Source organism: Cygnus atratus, chromosome 1 (assembly GCF_013377495.2).
Source record: "Cygnus atratus isolate AKBS03 ecotype Queensland, Australia chromosome 1, CAtr_DNAZoo_HiC_assembly, whole genome shotgun sequence".
NCBI lineage: Eukaryota > Metazoa > Chordata > Aves > Anseriformes > Anatidae > Cygnus > Cygnus atratus.
This window is the reverse complement of record NC_066362.1, coordinates 126,706,710-126,728,620: the sequence shown is the minus strand read 5'-3', so window position 1 is coordinate 126,728,620 and position 21,911 is coordinate 126,706,710. Positions and strand designations below refer to the sequence as shown.

The window sequence follows — 21,911 nt, the reverse complement described above, 5'->3', positions numbered from 1 at the left end:
ACTCACATTCTAACGAACATCCACGTAAAAATGTGTCCTTCCTCATTTCTTCTTCAGCATAAGAGATCTTTTCAACTTTTGTCCTTTCAGTTCTCTTGTTGCATGTAAAACTATTTTCACGCTGAAAACAGTTTTTGTGTTAAGAACCTAAAAACTGATCTTGCTTTATTAAGAAGTTGATTGCAGTTTATTTGTCTAAGCTTTTGCTTCTATTGTAAAGCAATTACATTATGTGTATTTTATAGTGCATTAAGGCAATTAATCAGTGTTACTAGTACAATGTTGATTAGGTCTCTGCATTGCTGCAGCAGATGGCACGTAAATAATTTCTTACATTACACATTTCATATATTTCAACACTAGCATGTCTTAAGAGACCAGGCCGGAACCAGAAATAACTATGACAACTGAAATGAAGATTAGAGATCATTACCTGTGGTAAAACAGTAGACTATGGAACTAATAAATTACTCAACAGGGAAAACATTATTATAGAGAATTATATCCTCTGGTTTCAACCTCTGTCTGGACAGCACCTGAAGGCATTATATAATTTAATGATCTAAGCAACTCACAAGTCTTCACATGAGCGTTGTAGGATTTATGGCATTGCTAGCAACAACAAAAATAACATGTTGACACCAAGTTTCTGGATTTGTCAGTGAAAACCAGTAAACAAGAGAAAGTGCAGAAGTGGCCTGAAATATGCCGAAAGTCTAATAGAATCTAGAAGGCCGAACAAGAAAAAGCCATAAAAAGTCTGTACTGCTTTCAAGTTCTAGTTCAAGGCTTATCTCTATCCAGCCTTATCTGGGTGGAAAGCATGAATGTTAGTATGTTTTTATGGATTATTTTTAATCACTTAGAATTTTAATATACATTAAAAAACCACACCTTAAAATGGCAACAGAAACCTTGTTGGAGGAAAATAATACAGAACTCTGCCCTTTATTATTCTCTAGCATCCTGGGAACAGCTATGGACCTTCAGATTGCTATTACTTCAGATTATTGGCAATTTGGATCTGTATCCTTCATGGTTAGCAAATAAACAAATGTGTTACCCATGAAATACACTGGAGGAAACTGTCCATATTATTCTTCTGAAGAACAGCAATGCTCCAAGAGAAAACAATCACCATAACTGTCCTCAAGAAACTGTAACTTAAGGATACACACAATGTTTTTTTCTGCCTGTCTGCATGTTCCTTTAAAAGAAAGGATACCAAAGTTTCCAGAGGGAAACAATTTTGGTAATGCTTAAAGGGTATTTGGAAACTAGGAACCCTTTGCAGCTTTCACTTAAGCTGGACCAAAAGACACAGCAATCATAGAACCTCTCACCCTTTAAGCACTCACAAACATGAACTGCAATATTCATTGCAAACTGAAATTTAAATGAATTGCAATAGCTTAGAAATAGTTTACGATGCGCCCCAAGAAGGCAAGTTGTTCTTATAAACTGCAATCAAGTTTTGCACAAGAATTCAGTTGAGGCTGGGCTCTGCCTACATGTTTCAGCCCACTTCCTACTTCAGAAAAGGAAACACAGCATCATACTGGAGGTATTTCACCACAGAGGAAATTTAAGAATGAAATTAGGCATGATTCCTTGGATGTTCATTTGGGAAAAAAAGATTATTTTTTATTTCTATTCACATTAGTAATCTCTGAAGAAAAAACAGTGAGATTTATGGGGTTTGTTAATGATACCAATCAAAAATTTGAGAAAGGAGACAACTTTAATATTGGCCAAATATTTTTACATAGTTATTTAAAGATAACTATCTCAGGATGGAGACGAGAGGACAGAGAAAATTACATAACAATTCTGGTGTATTAATCCATCTACACCCGTTCCGACTATAAAATAAAGCAAAATCTCAACTTAAATATATCTCATTTTTGCCAGCTCTAATGAATTTGTTAAGCGCTTTAGGACTTTTGAAAACCTGTGCAAATAGCAAAAATTCGGAAATGTGCTCTTCTGTTGTTCACCTGTTTGCTCAGGAAGGCAAAAGGACTGTCGTAAAGCGATGATTTCAGGTACAAGTAGCTTTATCAAAGCCAGGGCAACTCATCTAATCTGTCTTCTCACAAGGAAACTGCCATTTATCTTTTACTCAGGTGTGGCTTCAACCTTATCTTCACCTGCCACAGGTTTTACATAGCAAAATGACCTATTGGCAAGAAAGGTGCACCACCATGCACCAAAAACTAGGAGTTGTGCTCACCCCATCTAGCAAAATAGAAGGTTAAAAAAAAAAAAAAAAAAAGGACTGAAACAGGGTCCTTCCAAAAATCAACACTATCAGAACAGCAAACACAGAAGTCAGACCTTTCTTTTGCATTTCTTCCTTTCTTCTCTTTGTCAAAACTTGCTCTGGAAAGCAATCTCATGTCTGCTCACTGAATCCAAATTCTGCTCCGTGAACCTGAATACCATGAATGCTGAAGAAGTCATTTTAACTATGTATTAGCTGAGCAGAAAAGGCATCCTCAGCTAAGGAAAGGCAACTGTCGTAACTTTCCAGAGAGGACCAAGCATATCCAGAGCCCTGCTGTTGCTAAGAAACTGCAAACCTTTGCTTTTCAGATGAGCCTTTCCCTACATGACAGCGTTGCTAACTGCTCTGCTGTATTTGGAACAAGCACTGAGGCTGGCCGTGTCTCACCTCCAGAGCCAAACCCGGCAACAGCTGCGTTAAGCAAAGTGTCAGGAAAACACAGTGTATAGATGCACACTAGAGCATCCAGCAGAGCTTTCACGTGGCCCAGCGAGACATCTCCTCTTTCCAATGCAGCTAAAGTGTCTGCAGCTTTCAAACTCAAGTGTCTCAGCTCCCAAGACAAAAAACTGAAATGTGTCAGTTTTCAAGCTACTAGAATGGATAGAAGTTACCAAAATCCTGCCTTGGATTGCACTCTGAAAGAGAAGAGGAAGAGATCAGGAAGCCAGTACATTTGTTTTACACGTACAGATCACAAAGGTGACTCATATGCTTCCCTTCAAACTGATGGGAGAACCCCTGGAGGCTTAAAAGGACGCAGGAATGAGCTCCTTCTGGATAGCCATGCATGTTGGTGCTCAAATCTGAAGTCCAAAGAAGCAGCCAGCAGAATAAGCCAGCTTGGAAGAAACAGCAGCACATGTAGCTGGAGGAAAACCAGTAATGAAAGCAACCAGTATGGCACATACACAGAGCTTGAAAGCATTTTAACGTAAGCGAAGAGCAGAAGAATTATATTTTTTACAAATATTTATTTTAGTCACAACCAGAAACTTCTTGTTCTTGGCTTCGGTTCTCACCTGTGACCTTTTGCCCTCTGAATTTCAAATACCAGCCTCAGCACCAACAATTCCCATCCAGCAAATTTGCCCCTGGGGATACAGTGCAAACCAGACAGCCGACCAAAACAGCAACGTGAGCAAGGCTGAGGGGCCAGTGCTCATCTCTAGCTTCCACAGCCCTGTATGAGTACCCATTGCATCCAGTCAGCTCCGAAAGAGGGTTATATTCAGACCCAAACACACTGCAGCCACTAATCATGTCAGCACTGGGGTGTTACTTTACAGCTGCACTCAGATAATGCATCTTTCATCTGCCCTCGGGTACAGAGAACACGCATTAAAAATAGAACTAGAACATATTTTTCATGCTCCAGTAGCGCTTACTGCAAATTGGGAGAAACTAGCATTTAAAACTATCAGTTTTGCTACACTATGATGAAGTATTCATGCTATATTTATAATTGACATGCATTCCTTATTATTAAAATAATCTGCTCCAAAAATTAAATCGCCTAAGAAACTACTCTTTAGTAAAAGCAGCAAAACAAATTACAGTAGGTAAGCAATACTGCTGGGTCTAGGGATTCATTGGAACCTAAGTTCTCGTTTATTTTTATGTTTTGGGGTTTCTTTATTCGTTAGATACATCACCTGAAGCTTTCAGTTCTTTCCCTTTAGTTGCATATTAAGGATTTTCTCTGCTGTTAAATGGGTTCTTCCAAAAATCCTTGGAAATCAAAAAGCAAAAGCTTTACAAAATATTCTTAGATTTTTTAAAATAATTAAATTCAAAGTAAAACTAAAAGTTTCAAAGAAGGGAAGGCACTGCTCTAAAATTAGAAAGCAGTTCTACTAATCCAGAAAAGCAAAAATTCTGTCCAGAGCACGTCTGCGCTTATATTTAACTCAGCTCCTAAGAGAGTCCCTCGGGCTCTGCCAGAACAGAATACACCTGTGCACCTTCAAGAAGCAGTGTGTGAAGAAAAGTAATGCAGCTGACATAGTACAGGGCACATCCAAACTCAGAACGCACCTTTAATGCTTCTGCACAAGTGTGAAGTAGAAGATATTGCATTATTGGAAGTGGAACACCAGAAAATCACCTGTCACTCAGAAGAGGTCAGACAATGTGGATATCTTTCTTTCAGTTAACTGTTTAGGGAAAGAAGGAAACAAAGAACTAATCCTCAGAGAACTCTTCTTGCAATACTGAATTGCAGAAGTTAGGAAATGTGTAATTCACTGTAACCAGAGTACGCCTAAGCTTCGAAATTGCTTAATGTTTTCCATGACAAAGCTTTTTTTTCGGTCTCTTTTAACTTTGCTAGTCTTTGCTTGAGGTTGTGTGGGTTTGTTGTTGGTTGTGGGGTTTTTTGTTTGTTTGTTTCTGTTATACAAGATTTAATTAAAACCAACTCAGCCATTTCTGAGACTGTGTCGTGAAGCCTATTCTTTTGGTCAATGTTCAACATCCTCTCATGCCAAATTAAGAAGCCAGAGTACTTCCTTGCACCAAAAAGAAATCTGTCAGAAGAGTCAGGCTATCTAGAATTACTCTTGCTAGCCTCAAGAAATGTTGCTCATTCCAAAGCTAAGATTCAGCAGTGATTTGGTCAGACACAAAGGAGGTGTTTGGCCTCAGATGAGCCAGTCTGCATTCCCCTCATCATCAATGCAGAGAGGGGAAAAGCACTTTCAGAGCATCGCTCACCTGATCATTCAAAAGCCTTCTTTAGGACAAGAAGAACTGCAGCCCAAATGTGCCCTTTTCTCCCCACTAGCTATGAAGGGAGTCAAAGATGACTGCAGACACTCCCACTGAATGTGTTGAGGGCAACAAAGTCGCTCCATAGATTCTAGCAGTTCTGCTCTGAAGAATCAGATTCAACCATTAAAGCATTTCAGTCACAATTTATGTCACCTCAGCAGGTATTTTCCTGCAGCTAGTTCCCACCAGCTGACCAATGAATTGGTGGCCACTGTAGAAGAACTACGGCTCTTCCTCACCAGCACTGTACCTGCAGGCACTTTGCCCTCAGGGAACAAAAAGGAAGGATTGGCACAGTTCAGACCCACAGCTAGGATTTCCAAAGGAGTCCCTGAACACCTGACTCTTACTTAAGTTTTCTGTAAATCGGGTGCTCCTGGCCTATGGATGAAATTTTTACTCATTAAATTCCCAGTACAATCACCTTTCAAGCCAAATGCAAGTGTTGCGTTTCCCTGTAAGCCAATGACATTCATACTAAGGCTAGAAACAGACTTTACTTTTTATTTCATACCACTGCTTGTGGTGTCCTGAGAACAACACAGCCTCAAGTCCGAGGGACCTAACTCAGTGGTGAGAGAGATCACAGTAAAAATAATAATAATAAATAAAAAGCCTGCACACACTGTCACTGGAAACTTACCCAGTACACACCTCTTTGCGCACACACCCTTCCTTGAGGAAGGGCTGTAAAAGTTTGCCCACTCCAGGACCACATGCAAAGTCACAGATCTTTAGTCACCAGCCACAACTAAAATCAGATGGGTCCTGCCAAGGTCTGCATGCCACATGGTTTCTGAAAGTTGTGACATGTGCAAGAGGTCACTATTTATACCATTTCCTTGTGAAATTACAGCCTTCAAGCTCCTGGGTTAAAAACTGAGAGGGAGATCTGATCGCTTGGATCTTAGTCATTTGGGAGGTTTCATGGCTCAGGCAGATGAATGCTCATGCCTGCCTGTAACTCCTACCTCTTTCCCACGACCCATGCTCTCTGCTTCCCTCCCTTTCCACTCCGTCCTCCCCTTAGAGTTTGGATACTTCTGATCTTATCCCTCAGCCCATATTTAACTTGATAACTTCTGCCTAACTTAGTGCAGGCACAGCAGCAGATAGGAGGCCTGTCACTGCACCTGATCAGTCCTCCTGGGAGTGGTATCAGCTACCAGCCTCCTGAAAAAGCACTTTAAGAAGCTGTTAGGCTTTACAAGAATTGAAAGAAATGAAAGTTTAAAAAATTACTTTCATGAAAGTCACTTTTTGTGTATAATATAATAAAACATATTTGCATCTGCAGCTAAACAATCAGATACTGTAAGTAGGACAGAGTCTGGGCTGAGACAGGGCACGCGCAAACACCTCTTAAAGAACAGTCATCCACACTGTTGTACACTCATACTTATTGAGTGCCAAAGCACTTACACTTACAGTGACTGTTATTTCAACCACGGAACCATGCACCCAACTGGAGTAAAAAAAATAACAATAATAAAAAAGGCAAATTAAATAATTTGCTATTGCAAGTTGACATCCCCCATTCCTAATGTTTTACCTAAGCCATTCCCCTCTACCATCTAATTGTTCCTAGGCATGAGTTACAACTCAGAAAGTGTGATTTAGCAACTAACTTCCATCTGCCAAACAGCTAAGTATCTACAAAGCAATCAGTATGCCCGAATCCCTACTCAAAATAGACAGCTATTTACACTTCCCACGTGCTCATTCAGCCCTGATACCCAAATGTATCCAAATGAACACTGACAAAGCAGCCCTCGAACATTGTCAAGACATATTTAAATAACCTGCATTTGTTTCCCTTTTCGTTATTCAGACATTAGGCAAACAAAGTTTCCAGAAGTCACTCCTTTCTCACTTTTTCCCCAAGTTGTTATCAGTGATTGAAAAAGGGCTCTAAATCTACCTACCCAGGACACTACAAAAACACTCACCCATCACAGACTCACAGACTGTCTGAGAAAGAGATACCTGCTCAGTAATTCTCCCTGCTTTTATGCTCCTACTATATTAAAAGCTTTGACATAGATGCTAGGCAGCCATAAAGAGTAAATGTCTCACATCATACATACTTTTAACTATGCCAGCTCACTGAGGATAACGTTCTCTCCTAAATTTCACTGCAAGTTAAAGAGCCTGGTAATTCTGCAGAACCTGTCATTTCATTGCCCTATTTAACAGAGGAAAACAGTGGAGTAAATTAAAAACAGGCTCTTCACACTTGCCTGCTGCACTAGCTGTGTGCCAAGCGTCACATGAGAATATTTCCACTGCAATGTTTACTAGAGCTGAGCTCGCCAGTAGAGAGCGCGTACAGAAAAAACACCCAGCCCTGAACCTCACTTGAACCTTGCCTGTAGTTCAAGGGGGGTGGAATAAGAAAGGTGAACTTTATTTAACTTCTCTTACACCTCTGCACTTCCTACACTGGGTCGTAATAGGCAGTGAAAGGGATTGAAGTATTATTAAAAAAAAAAAAAAAAAAAAAAAAAAAACAATCTTTATGGGAGAGTCTGGCCTAAGTGAAATGAAGAAGAATATGAAATTCAGCAAGAAAGGCTGTCCCTTCCTCCCCAACTCAGGCAAATCGATTTCTAGGCCAAGGAGGTTTAGATAAGCTCCAAACTTTTCAAGATTTATCCAAACTAAACCACTTAAGAGTCACCCATCATTTACCATTGAATACCTTGGCTGGGGAGCAGAAAAAACCTGCCAAATCTGCACATCTCTAGCAGGTCACACACTGGTCAACAATATACATCAAAAACATTTGAAAAAATACAATTATGCTGAGCTTCATCTTCTGCCCAAAGTAATCAAAATACAAAGCACGACAACGGAAAGAAGGAAAAAAGATTTTGGTACACTAAAGTTCACGGGTCTGGGTAAAGCTATTGAAAAATCTTTTTTTCCTTTTTTTTTTTTTTTAGAATTAAAACTTTAGCATAGATAGATGAGACTTTCCTACTCGTGATCCTATTTTCCTTTCAAATAATCTTTAAAAAACAAACATCAAGAAACAGCTCCATCACTACCAATGTGTGAGGTATCCAGCCTCATAGCTAGATCGCAGATTTCCTTTTTATTGGGATAGACTCTCAGTCTTTCATTTAGGGCCCATGTAAAGTACAATACATTATGCATGAATAAATTGTTAATTGAAAACAGGCAGCATTATTAAAGTGGTAAGGCAAATAAAGTTTAGAGAAAACCACAGACTCTTGGTTGGCCAAGAGACTTCCACTCATGTACAGATGCAGAGCTCTTGACTCAATACTCTGGATGTTGGGCAGATGTGGACTCTATCTGCTATTTTTAACTTGCCAGTAAACACTACAAGTGTTACGTGCCAGCCTAAATGCTGTGAACTACTGCAAAAATCCTGATGTACCACCGAATACTGTCACTTCAAAAATGTGCAACATCCATTAAAAAATGAGAAAACTATTTCCAGGCACTGGGTAGTGATCAATACAATCTGGAATTTCAGTACAAGCTCTCATTTCCAAAGCAAGTTGCAAACATTATCTACTTTACCTACCCTATGAATACAGTACATATTATTACTTCCAGCTTGCAGATGGGGAACATTAAGCACAAACCCAGCTTGTTCACTATCACAGCACATCTATTCTACATTTCCCTAGTTTAACTTAGAACATAAGTAAAAATTATAACCCAAAGCTAATCATCATGGGATCTCTATAGAATCAGAGGAATATTAGTACTTCCAAGTTGTGATTCAGCAGACAAACTGAATCACATGAAACTGATTTAATAGCAAGCCTCTGAACGTGGTCTCTGTCATTTATTAGAGTGTAGAATGGCTCACTTCAAAATATATGCATGTATAAAGTTGTCTGAAGATGAAGTCCAGCATGGATGCTGACAAGATCTCAGCTTAAAAGAGGGGAAAAAAATACACTATAAAGTATTTAATAAATCCCAAGATACATTGGCTTTTTTTTACTGAAAACTCAATTCCACAAGTATTGTTAACTGCCTCTTGAGGGTGATTATAGTTGCAATGTTCCGTGTGTTACACGGCTGAATCCACTGCTGAAGTTTTTACACTGCTGTTCCAGTCAACAGGATATGGTTCCAAACAGACTTGAGGAAATCTCTGGTACTTCTTGCTGAAGCACGCTTTTCTTCATATTCTGGGGAAAGACTGTAGTTTCTACAGATTCTCTGCTTTGTCCCAGTGATCACAGCATAGCATTGTACAGATAGATGACTGATCAGAACTAAGCAGTACAAAAAAACTAATGCTTGTTGTATCAGCCACTCTGGAAATCAGTTTACAACTTTCACAGCACAGTTCCTATTTGATCCTTCAGACCATCAGGACCATCTCTGTACTGCGTTCTGGTCTGCAGTTGGACAATGAGACACCCAGGCTATGAAAGGACGTCAAATCACAGAATCATTATGGCTAGAAAAGACCTCCAAGATCATCTGGTCCAACCATACCCCTACCACCAGTATCGCCCACTAAACCATGTCCCTAAAATGCTGCTGAGAGTGGGCATTTGCTGTGTTTTCCTTTGGAATCAGAGTTCAGCTGTGGTTTACTAGTTGGAATTAAGTATTAACTGTGCAAGACGAGATTAAACCAGCATATTTTTCAAAAAATACTTTCAAAGTGTTCAGGAAAGTATGACAACATGGCCATTTTCATGCATAGCAACATATACTCCAGGAGGAGGAAGGAATCTATACCACACATTGCAGCACTTGCTTTTCAAAGCTTTATCAGCTTTGATGAGGCACTTGTCAAAGTCAGGGCTGAGTAACTACCATAGATCTGAGGCCCTGCAGAATTACTGAACAGCCAGGATAGAATAGCAACTGCCAGCTCTTTCAAGGACTATAAGGTGGAAAATCCAAATTCGGTCATATTGAAGGAAAAGGATCAAGTGTACATAGCAATCGATACCTTGCGAATCTGTCATGGTGGGAAGTATGCCACAAAGTTTAGAGTGGACAAACTAAATTCTTGATAACCATCTTTAAAATTGTCTAAAATACCCAAAGTTAATGACGGTAACTTGTTATTCTTCTCCGAAGTTGTACTGTCTTCACAGAGGTGATCGTAATCATAAAACAAGGAATCCGAATAGGCATTAAAGGGAAAAATAAAAATAGACACAAATCAAGCATTCCTACGTGCAGTCTTCACTGCAAGCCACATAATCAAATCAGCTTGTTTTTTAAAAAATGGTATCAAGACTTACCTAGTTTTGAACAGTAGTTATTAAAATAAGCAAAAGTTTAAGCAACTCTAAAATCTAGTTATAATGGAAACAAAAAATCCACCTCGAACATTTTCAAACTTTCTTTCACTCTGGGTTGGATACTTTCTCCATGACCAGACTCCATAATTTGCCAGTTAGCTTAAGGACCATGCACAATGTTAGCAGGCAGAGGCACAATGTCTGGCTTTGAGTTGGGCGATCACATCCTTTTCTCACGCTGACAACATAAAGACTGGAGTATGTCAAGCACATGGAAAATACCTGAAACAACCCAGATTTCTACAAAAGGCAGAGACGATGCTGCCAAAAGCAGAGAGTTGTTCTATTTCACAGCAGTGCACACACAGAAGCCCTGCTAAGTAAAGAAGCCTAGTACAAAGCAGCAACACCACCGCAAACATTTTTTTGCAGGAGCTTTTCTCCTGCAAATTTTTATTTCCAGCTAAGATTAAAGCAGCAGAGATGACTGGTCTGTTGCTGTTTGAAAGCAGCTCACACAGAATATAGCACTGTAACTGTTTTCATTCGCAAATTCCTGCTCCTGTTTCAGCTTGTCCCTCTCAGAACAAAGGCAAGATGAACAAGAATTTTCTCCCCCCAACATAAACATGAATCAGAATTTAAAGAAAAAAAAAAAAAAAAACACCTTTCTCCAAGTACTGTGAGTGAAAGGCAGCAAGAGAAGAGTTCATACAGCCAGTCTCAACTCTGATAAATTATAACAGACAGGTATTTTTCTGCATTAGCCAAACCTTACACTGATTCTGATACACAATGTCTTCTGAATGAGCTAGCTACTAAATATTTGTAACAAAATTAAAGTATATAGTATGGCAGGGAATAGCACTATACCAAGTGTAAACAAGGTAACTCCCCTCCTATTCTCCCTACAATCAGTTTCATGAATCTACAACTCTGTTTTCAATGCTCTTGGAGGCAACAGAGTTCCAACTCATACAAAGCACCGCTGACACTAGTAGGAAGATGAAGAATTTTAGGGAAAGCTCATTAACAATTTGATTTACATGTTATTTATTTATTTTTGTATTTATTTATTTTAAACAGAACTAATACATTTGATTTTACACCTCAAAAGCTTCAGACACTAAGCAAAGAGCATTTCTCAAGTTGTTGAGAGGCCAACAACCACCCATCACTGAGCTATGGCTCTGTGCATGCAGGCAAGTTCTCCTAAATGGAAAAAGAGAAGGACACAAGCAGCAGAGAGTTTAGACATTTCCTCTTACAACTTAATGCAAAAATGAAACAAGAAAGATGATACCCAGGGGAACAGGTTTAAAAAGCACCACAAGATTATTCTGTTTACAATTACCCTTTGTTTCTTTCTTTAAACAGATATTTAAGAATGTTTCAAGAGAATGTAAGCCTAACAGCAGTATACACTAGACACAACTATGTGCCCAGATGTTCAGCTACGGTAAACCAAAGTATTTCCCTTAATGCTGGATTCAGCTACAGCACCCCAGCTGAGCACAAAGCTGGGGATGTACTCTTTTAGCAGCACCACTACTGTTTTGGGTTTGCGCCTGGCAGCAGAGCCCGCTTCAGTCAATGAAAGGTCACGCTTATCAAGGCTGGGGCCATGCACTTTGGCCATAAGAAAAGCTGGGGTACGTTTTCTTTAAGTTTTGAATCCTATTTGGCTCTGAACTCCAAAGCGTAACAGTTGTACTGACTTAGACCAAAGTTAAAATGCCCAGAAGCTTTACCAGAGAATACCTGAAAAGTTTCAGCTCTACCATCCTGAACACTACAGCAGAATGATTTACCTCTGTGAGGCTGAATATTATGAAGGATAAAAAAAAGCAAGCATAGCTTATCACAGCAGAGTGATCCAATGCTTTTAAGTGTCAGAATTTACGTTGCAGCTTTGGGCCCCCCTCCTCACAGACCACAGAGGTGCAGCTTTTGCTCCTGGCCTGTCTCTACGGCAGCCCCGACGTCCCAAGAAAAGGTGAAGGTAGCTGCAGCACCCAAAAGAAAGGCAAGAGGTTAGGTGGAATCGTACCATGGTACATGTGTGGCCCACCAGCAGCTGCCAGCTGAACCACACTGACCTCAGCAGGGACTGCAGCTATGCTGTTTACAGCAAGCCCGTGCCTGGGAGCAGCATAAAACAACAGCTGCCCTCCCCTCTTGGCTCAGTCTCAGGCACCCACGCTGCCGTTCAAAGGTAGCCTGAGGCTAAAGCAACTCCCATCCACACTGAAAAAACCAGACGTACCTACCATGTTCACAGATTCCACCTGCAAGCAGTAAACCACTCTGAGGTCTTCCTAAAAGACCCTCTGCGTGTCTCCACTGCCTCATTCCAGCCACATAACATCATAGCAGCGTGAAAGGAGGCAGCAGCTACGCCAAACAGGCGCTGCTGGGGCTGCTCCTCTGCGTGTGCCAAAGCAGCAGCATGCCCCAGGGGTCAACTGGACACAGGTCTGCAGCCAGCAGGAACAGCCACCCAATCTGAACTTGAGGCCGTCGCTGAAACAGAGTGCAGAGGAAGCCAAAAAGCCTGGAGTTCTCACCCCAGTTCTGCACCAACTCCTTGCACGCCAGAAAAGTTTTACCTCAATCTTCTACATCTGCAAAACAGGAACATTAGTTACTTTTTAACTACGGAACACATCCATGTTTGTTTAATATCCACGTGTAATTTGATGATAAAACAAAAGTGAGGTATAATTACACTAATAAAAGCAAGACGTGACAGCAGAACGCCTCACGAGCTGACTGCATTTCTATCACCATTTGTCTATTTCATGGAAGAATGAAAATTAAAGCAACGTAATTAACCCACATAAAGAAACATTGCCTTTAAAAAAAAAAAAAAAAAAAACATTTAATTTTGTGAGCTCAGGTCTAATGTGAGCTCAGGTCTTACAGAAACAGTTCGTAAATCTTAAACCTATAAAGAATACGGTACACACAGCACAGCAGGCCTGAACAAGCATGCAATGAGTTCAAAGGAGAAAAGGGACCAGGCTTGCACATCAGCAACCTCATATGTACAGCCTGGTTGACCCAAGCCAGTCAGCCTCACTTCTTCTCTTCTCACAGCTGCTTTTCAGGAACTCTCTGATATCGCTCAGACAACTGGAAATGCAGCAAGGTAGAACCAGAGATCTGCTTGCTTACAATGTTTCATTTTCCCCAAAACATTTAAACGATATTTAAAAACAAAAAAATGCCACCTCTGGTGTTTTCAAGGGCAGTAAGTGTGACAATAATCTGTCTTCAGATCAAAGGCAGCTCAAGATACATCCAACCATTCATTACCCATTGTAATGGGTGCAAAAGCTTCTGTCTACCTAAATCTATTTAGAAAGAATCATAAAGTGAAAATATTACATGCAGAGTGAATTAAAACAAATACATACACACAATTTGTATTACATTCAGAGAGAAGATTCCTTCTCAGCTGATTCAATACCTAGAAATAATCTGATGTGCTCCTAGCTACAGAACTCCATAACACAGGGTTCATAGCCAGACTCTGGTTGCAGATAGCTTTCTCAGATTTAAGGTTTCGGATCAGGAGGAGACAAAGGCAAGCAGAAAAAATGGAAAGCTGTAGGTGACAGTGCATTCATACATGCATACTCTCACCTTGGAACAATGAAAGGAGCCCAGATCTGCATGGTTAACACCTATCTTTTGGAGATGCAAACAAATTCAAGGGTTTATTAGAAGGTTGCAACTCATACTGGCTTTTTATTGCCACTATTCCTTTCCACATGACCAACCACAACTACAACTAAAAAGAGATGTTCTCCAAAAGGAGAAGTAATAAAACAGACTCTCTCTCTATTAGAGAGTCAAGGTATATTTCTTCTTTTCTTCTTTTTTGTTTTTAACATCTTCATTATTCTCCGAATGCAGCTCCAATCCGGCATTTGGCCTAGGGCAATATACCACAGGAACATTAATGGATTCTATACAGCCACATATAACCAGTGTATGGTTACTCGGTTGCATGTTTCTAAACCTGTTCAACCAACTTCAAGGAGTTATTTCATGGAATAGTGGGACCAAAGCGAAGCCTTTCAGGTTACACATTGAAACAGCAACAAGGTTGATACAAAGCCATTCTCCATGAATGTAACCATGCGCCACAGCGCCCAGGATGTAGCACAGCACAGTAACACCTACACTTGAGGGGTTGTCTCAAGCTCACTATGGTCTTTTAAAACGCACCTCACGCACTTGAGCATAGAAGGACTGCAATACTCGTATATGACAGTTTTGTTACCAGAATACTTATTTTGATGGCACAATGCTGTGGAGACACCCAGACTTGCTCTAGATGTGCAGTACCACACGGAGATAAAATATCCGGTCCTGACAGCTCTGTTGCTGTATTAAAGCAGCACAACACCCAGCCTGGTCAGCCTTAGCCTTTCAGCCACTACCTGCCTGCTCTGAAGATGGTTTGACTGCTCCTCTTCACTTTTCTCTATCGTATAGTATAAGTATCTCCTCAGATTTCAAGAAAATACACCCCCAGACGTCGGGCCAGTTGCAGGACAAAAGAAGTGGAAGAAAAACCACCAAGTATTCCTCAGTAAAACAGCAACCCCTGCCTGCTAGGGCAGCACCAGATAGCTAACCTTTAACCCCTTCTCTGCTGTTCTCTGTCACACCCAAGGGCAAAGATAAATTGCCGCAGCAAGGTGTGTCAAAGTTTATTTAAGAAGTTATTGCCCTCAGCTGTCATCCTCACCTTCCTGTCAGAGATTACAATTCCCGCAGCAGTCAGCAAGAAAAATGTGTGCCTCCAGCTCAGCTACGCTAGTTGCCATGCTGTATATTAGCTTAAACTAGTGATAAATGTTGTGGGTTTTTTTTTTGTTGTTTGTTTGTTTGTTTTTTTCCTCAGGCAAACTTCTAGCTTTATTCCTCAGTACTCCAGTCTCTCCCTAGTTTTTCTTCCTTCCAGTTGACTTTCACGTTGCTGATTGCTGACTTCAGCGACTGCCATCATCTCAAGACATTGTGGCCAAATGAGCCAAGGAATATTCCAAGCCTCAGAACAGACTGCTGTGCATCCTTCCTGAGGTAAAAGGATAATCAACTACAGAAACAGGATTTCACAGAGCCAAAACAGGAACGTGCAAAACTTGTACAACTGTAGAGGGTGCCACTCCTTCACTTAGCGCTGTAGCCAAAGACTGTGAACAATAAGCCTTGATAAAGTTTCAGGTAGACAAGTAAAACCTACTACTCTTTCCATCTAACATCACCCTTCCATAGGTACAGGGCAGACGTTTAACTCTGACATCATGTTTTCTTTCTTAGCACATCCGGAACTGAAAGACCCTTTGTGTATATAGTCAGTCCATGAAGAGACTAAATCACTCAATCTGTAACATCACTAGCAAAGCTGCACTCACCCTTTCACCATGCCTCTTCAGCTGTTTATGAACACACTAGAGTGCTTGTAGTTTGATTTTCTGCAAGGGATAATTCCGAATAACTTCAAAAACCCGCTATCGGTTCCTAGGCTTGCTGTTCTTGTGTAAGATTGCTTTTATTTTGTGGAGAAAAAAAAAAAGGGGCAAAAAAAATAAGCAAAAAAAAAAAAAAAAGCTTGGTATCTGTGGCTTTCTGCCTAAAAATAATGCCACTTTCTTCCTAGAGATACATTCAATGTATGCCAGCATCCTGGTTGCTTCTCTTAGGTAGATAACATCGTTCATTTCTGCATAACATACATTACTTTGTTGACAGCTTGTTCCTATAACACAGCCTGAGCAGAGACCTCATCTTTCTGTTAACAAGCCCTAATTTCACCATTTTAGGAAGTTTGCTCACAAGAGCTGTAGAACTTACAAATTCCCTTTTGTCAAAGCATCTTAGTAAGTTTTGTGATTTCTGAACGTCAGAGTCATTCTGCATTACCTGCTGCTCTGAAATAACTTACTTAAGGCACAGGTCACAAGTGGCATTTCTACTCATGTTAAGATTTCATACGGTGGAAAGTCAGTAATGAGTACACTCAGGGAGAAAAGAAAGAGACATCTTCCTCTTATTACAGAAAATAGCTGTTTTTGCAGCACTCTTCTCAGCGGTTTTCTGAAAAATCGTCTACGAAGAAGTCCACCTGCAGACAGGAAAAAGAGATTCCTGCTGATCTTTCTCTGCACTCTGCCCTTAAAGTTTGCTGGTTTTGTCTTCACAAAGGTACCAATTCCAAGAGTCATTATATCATAGATTCATGCTAAATAAAATACACGCGCGTGCCTGGGGGCAGGGGGAGAGTGTCTTACGGCTTCAAGTAAATGGCTATGACCTCAGGCAGAATGGGGAAAACGGGATCATGGATAGCATGCGCAACAGAGACCCTGCCAACATGATTCAGAAGCAGGGGACTTCACAGCTCGGTCTTTAAACATTAGTGGATACATAGTGGTCAAGGTTTCAACTAGTAAACCAAAAGACAGCTACAGGCAAGCATCTTTTACTACTCTCCTAAGAGAGCAAGAGGAACTGCTTCCCAAAGTTCCACCCAGAGCATACAGAAAATAAATATGCATTATACTAGATCCCTTCAGTATGGGAAACATCTACTAGACATCTTACACAAGCATAACATTTCTTTAGATTTTATATGTATATATATATAAACACAATAATTTCCTAACACAAAGTTCAGCATGAGACTTCAATGATCATCTTTGTTAAGAACTGAACGGATGACAACAGTCCAACCTGACACATATTCTGCAAAAAGAATATGGCAACATTAAATTATATATATGAAAATATAGAAATTAAAGATGACTGATTTTTCAAGGACTAAAGAAATTGTGGGGGGTAGCTGGTTAAGAATGTCACAAGTAGATGAACAATTGTCAGCTTAAGCATTTTTGGATAATAGCTTGATACATAACCGAAAATGTGAGGCAGGGAGAAAACACCAATCAACAATGCAGAGCACAAAAACAAGATGGGCATAACAAAAGTTTTCAGAAAGCAATGACAGATCATCATACATCTAGAGAACCAAAAATACAGAGGCAGTACATTAAAATCCATGATAATGCAAATCCAACATGAAATGTGGGTCCACTGCTAGCTGATACCAGCAATGTAAATAAATTAGAAAAAAAATAAAATAAAAAGGGGGGGAAAGAAAAAAAATGGAAAAAAAAAAGCAGGAAAAAAAAAGCAAAACAGAAAATTGCTAAGTGTAATGGATACTTTTTGTCCCTTTGCAGAATGAAGGAAGAAGATGCAATCATTCTGCACGTTAAAAAATCATTCCATATTGTTAAAAGAACGGAAAATTTCCCATTCCCATGCATGATTTTATAACCAATTTATAAACTGGCCCATTTTAGGGCCTGTTCTCTTCAATGGTTCCTAAATGACTAGGACATGTTTTGAGTAAGTCTGCAGGTGACACTGAACTGGGAGGAGCTGATGACTCCCTCAGTGGTGGAGAGGCCTTGCAGAGACATCTTGACAAATCTGAGAGCTGGGCAATCACCAACAATATGAAGTTCAACAAGAGCAAGTGCTGGATTCTGCACCTGGGACAGGGCAACCCTGGCTGTACGTAGGAGAGGCTGGAGAGCAGCACCATGGAAAGGGGTCTGCGGATTCTGGTTGACGGCAAGTTGAATATTAGTCAGCAGTGTGCCCTCACAGCCAAAAGGGCCATCCGTGCCGAGCATCAGGCACAGCATGGCTCACTGGTTGAGGGAAGGGATTGTCCCGTTTTGCTCTGCACCAGTGCAGCCTCACCTCAAGTGCTGTGTGCAGTTTTGGGCACCACAATATAAGGAGGACATAAAACTATCAGAGTGTCCAAAGGAAGGACACAAAGATGGTGAAGGGTCTGGAAGGCAAGATGTATGAGGAGTGGCTGAGGCCCCTGGGTTTGTTCAGCCCAGAGCAGAGCAGGCTGAGGGGAGGCCTCATGGCGGCCTGCAGCTCCCTCACGAGGGGAGCGGAGGGGCAGGCGCTGAGCTCTGCTCTCTGGGGACAGCCACAGGACCCGAGGGAATGGCATGGAGCTGGGACGGGAAGGGTCAGGCTGGGTGTCGGGGAAAGGGTCTGCACCCAGAGGGTGGTCGGGCACTGGGACAGGCTCCCCAGGGCAGTGGTCATGGCACCGAGCCTGCTGTAGCTCAAGAAGTGTTTGGACAATGCTCTCAGACACACGGTCAGATTTCTGGGTGGTCCTGTGTGGAGCCAGGCATTGGACTGGAAGATCCTTGGGGTCCCTTCCAACTCAGGATATTCTGTAGTTCTATAACTTTAGAAGTTCTGACTGAGGATTTCTCTGAACATCTATTTTATACATACCATAGGAATAGGGAAATCTCCAAAGGAAGGGGCAGAGGATAGTACAGCCCGACTGTTCAAAAATAAATAAATAAATAAATAAAGGTAAAGGGATGAACCAGGGAGCTAAGATCTTCAGTTAAAAAACAGACGGTAACTGCAGCGATGCAAGAGCACAAAAGTTATTCAAAAATGTTGATGCTAGAAGTGGTACTTACTAAAACAACAGAAGAGCAAAACAAATATTGTATTAAAATGATAGTTTATACTTGGCTTTTTTTTTTTTTAAAGGATATTCACATTTTCAGGGTACGTTGTAGTTGATGGCAGTTAATTTGGGATCCTTATCAACGAGCAAATGCTAAACTGCTAGTAACATTCTGCATGATTTTCAAAAAAGTATCTACTGACAAAAACCTCTCTGCTTTTTGACAGCTTGCAGGTCTGGTTGACAAAAGTGACTTGTGCTAATACACTTGAGTTTCTCTTAATACAGGTAACAACATTAAAGGATGTTTTGACCAAAATTTTTGCCAAATGAGGGAACACATTACACAGATTACAAAGTTGTCCCCTTGGCTGATCTCAAAAAGTTGCTACTGGAAAGATATGGATACAAAGACCATTTTGAACAGTCTCCTTTGGAACAATTATTGGTTGAGGACTATTCAACTAGTTTTTTAATAGACATAAAAATTATATAAAATATTTGCTTACTAAGCCTGGACATAAGAGTGTTGCAGTAGTATCTAGTAGTAAGGCAGTTTAGTATTGCAAAGCTACATTAATCACTTATAAAGTAATCTTGGTCCTACAAGATGACTTGAACGCCAAAGAGGTTTGCAAAGTTAGGCCACACTCCCAGACAAGAGACACCTATTTCATAATGCAACTTAAGAAAACTAATAACTGTCTCATAATAAGATCTCAGTGAAAAGCAGAACAAATGTGTGCAAATACATTAATAGGACTATTAGTAGAAACAGAAATATTTTTGCATTGATGAGACAAACCAGTAAGTACAATATTATGCCTACCTTCAGGAGAGTAGGCATACAGTAATCCTAGAGCAATACAAAGAAATTGCTCCTTCATGGTTGTGTACTAAAACACACAAACAGTATATCTGTTATGCACAGAGAACACTTTTCAACTCTGCTAACAGATATGTAATAGAATCTCCTGATTGGGAAGATGAAGTGAAAGAAAAAGAAAAAAGAAAAAAGAAAAAAGAAAAAAGAAAAAAGAAAAAAGAAAAAAAGAAAAAAGAAAAAAGAAAAAAGAAAAAAGAAAAAAGAAAAAAGAAAAAAGAAAAAAGAAAAAAGAAAAAAGAAAAAAGAAAAAAGAAAAAAGAAAAAAGAAAAAAGAAAAAAGAAAAAAGAAAAGATGTGAGGTTCCTCAATATTTGGGTGACATATCAGGGGATGAAATGGACTCAATGTCATATGAGCATTTCAAGTAAGACTAAAATCTTAAGAAGTCTACTTTAACATATCTCATGAGCAAATCAAAGTTTCTTCTTGTGTAAGATGGGCATAAACGTGGACTTAATGGTACTTTCCTCTTTGGAGCCTGTGAATTCCCCAGTTTCCTGAGGTTTGCTCATAAAGACACCAGAAAAATCAGTCTGGAATTTCTCCACACATACTCACCTTGATTACTTTTAAAAATACCTATTGACCTAGGGGCTTCCTCTGCTTATTCACAAAGCTCTTGACTCTTTCCTATACTGCCCAACCTAACAGGTGTTTTTTTGAGTGGAGAAAGGAAAGGAGGTTTCTCTTGAACCAACAGAGCCCGATCACCAGCTGGAGCCTGGACAGGGTAAGCAACACTGACAAGTTGTCTTCTTCAGGGTGCGCTTCTACACGCCCTTAGAATCATAGAATCGTTCAAGTTGGAAAAGACCTTCAAGATCACCTGGTCCAACCATCACCCTACCACCACCGTCACTCACTAAACCATGTCCCTAAGCATCACGTCCAATCTTTCCTTGAACACCCCCAGGGACGGTGACGCCACCACTTCCCTGGGCAACTAACTACAGAACCCAGTTTCACTGTCCAGATCTGGAGTCTGAGCAGTGAACATGAACCATCTGGACATGCCAGCTCAGGGTCTTCTGGCTGGCCTGTCTTCATGCTACGTCCAGTGCTGACGTCTCTCAGCTCTGAGATCTCAGCCAGACTTAGAGCTGGAAGAAGGTTCTCACCAAATTGCACAAGCAAGAAACTTGCTACTCTTTAAGGCTTGGCTGGCACTGGAGGATCACCAGTCTAACTGGGGCAACACTCTGTAGTGACTGAAGGAGCTAGTGTAAGGAAGAGACATTTTCTCACACCTCCTGCTCCTTGACCAGGGTACTCCTGAAAACGAGGCTCTTGCTGGATTTAAGAGTATAAAAAGGCACTTTAGCACCACAAAGTTGTATTAACCACTTACAAAGAGATCTCAGTCCTGCAAGATGACCACCAAAGAAGCCTGTGAAGGTAGCCCATATTCCTAGACAAGACAGAAAGGACGCGAGGTTCCCCCGGGAGCTGTCTCCCTGTCCCCACACGCCTCCCTCCGGCTCCGTCCCTCTCACCCGCGTCGTAGAAGGCGTCCAGCACCGCCGTCTCCCCGAAGTCCAGCTCCCCGAAGTTGACCGTGCCCAGCTGAGCCCCCTCGGCCTCGCAGGCCCTCAGCAGGCACTGCCGAGCCCCGGCCTCGGGGCTCCGCGCCCCGGCGCCCCCCTTGGGCGGCTCGTTGAGCACATACACGGCCCGCAGGCAGCGCGCCCGCGGGGCACCCGCGCCGCCCTCCGCCGCCTCCACACCGCCCGGTGCCGCCGCCGCCGCCTCGGGCGGGCAGGGCGCCGGCAGCTCCGGCTCCGTGCCGGGGTGCCCCGGCTCCACCGCCGCGCTGCCGCCCGCGGGACTCTCCATAGCGCCTCCGAGGGCTGAGGGGGGCCGGCGGCTGCCAGCAGGTGCTCAGGCGGGGCCGCGCCTCATGGCGAGCGGTTCCCCGTCGCCCGCCCGCCCGCCCTCGGCTGAGGGACAAGCGGGCAGCCCCGGGACGAGCCCGCTCCGCTCCGCGCCCAACGCGGTGCCGAGGGGGAGGCGACACCGTCGGGGCGGCCTCGCCTCGTTTATGGCTTCCCTTCCCCGCCCCTGGCGGGGCACACGACCTCCCCGCACCGCCCGCCGCCACCGCCCTGACCGGCGGGGCTTTGAGCCGTGGCCCCGCTCGGCTTCTCGGGACGGGCTGGAGGCGGCTGCTGCACGGCG

The 21,911-nt window shown here is 41.8% G+C and overlaps 1 protein-coding gene across 1 annotated transcript in view; it reads right to left on the bottom strand.

Moving 5' to 3' along the window:
* The window catches only part of MAP3K15 (mitogen-activated protein kinase kinase kinase 15), an 86,020-nt gene extending 64,451 nt beyond the window's left edge, over positions 1-21,569 (bottom strand). Inside the window, exon 1 of the mRNA XM_035542114.1 lies at positions 21,230-21,569. Coding sequence (XP_035398007.1) covers positions 21,230-21,569 — 340 coding nt within the window. The remainder of the gene's footprint in view (positions 1-21,229) is intronic.
* Positions 21,570-21,911: the final 342 nt, after the last annotated feature.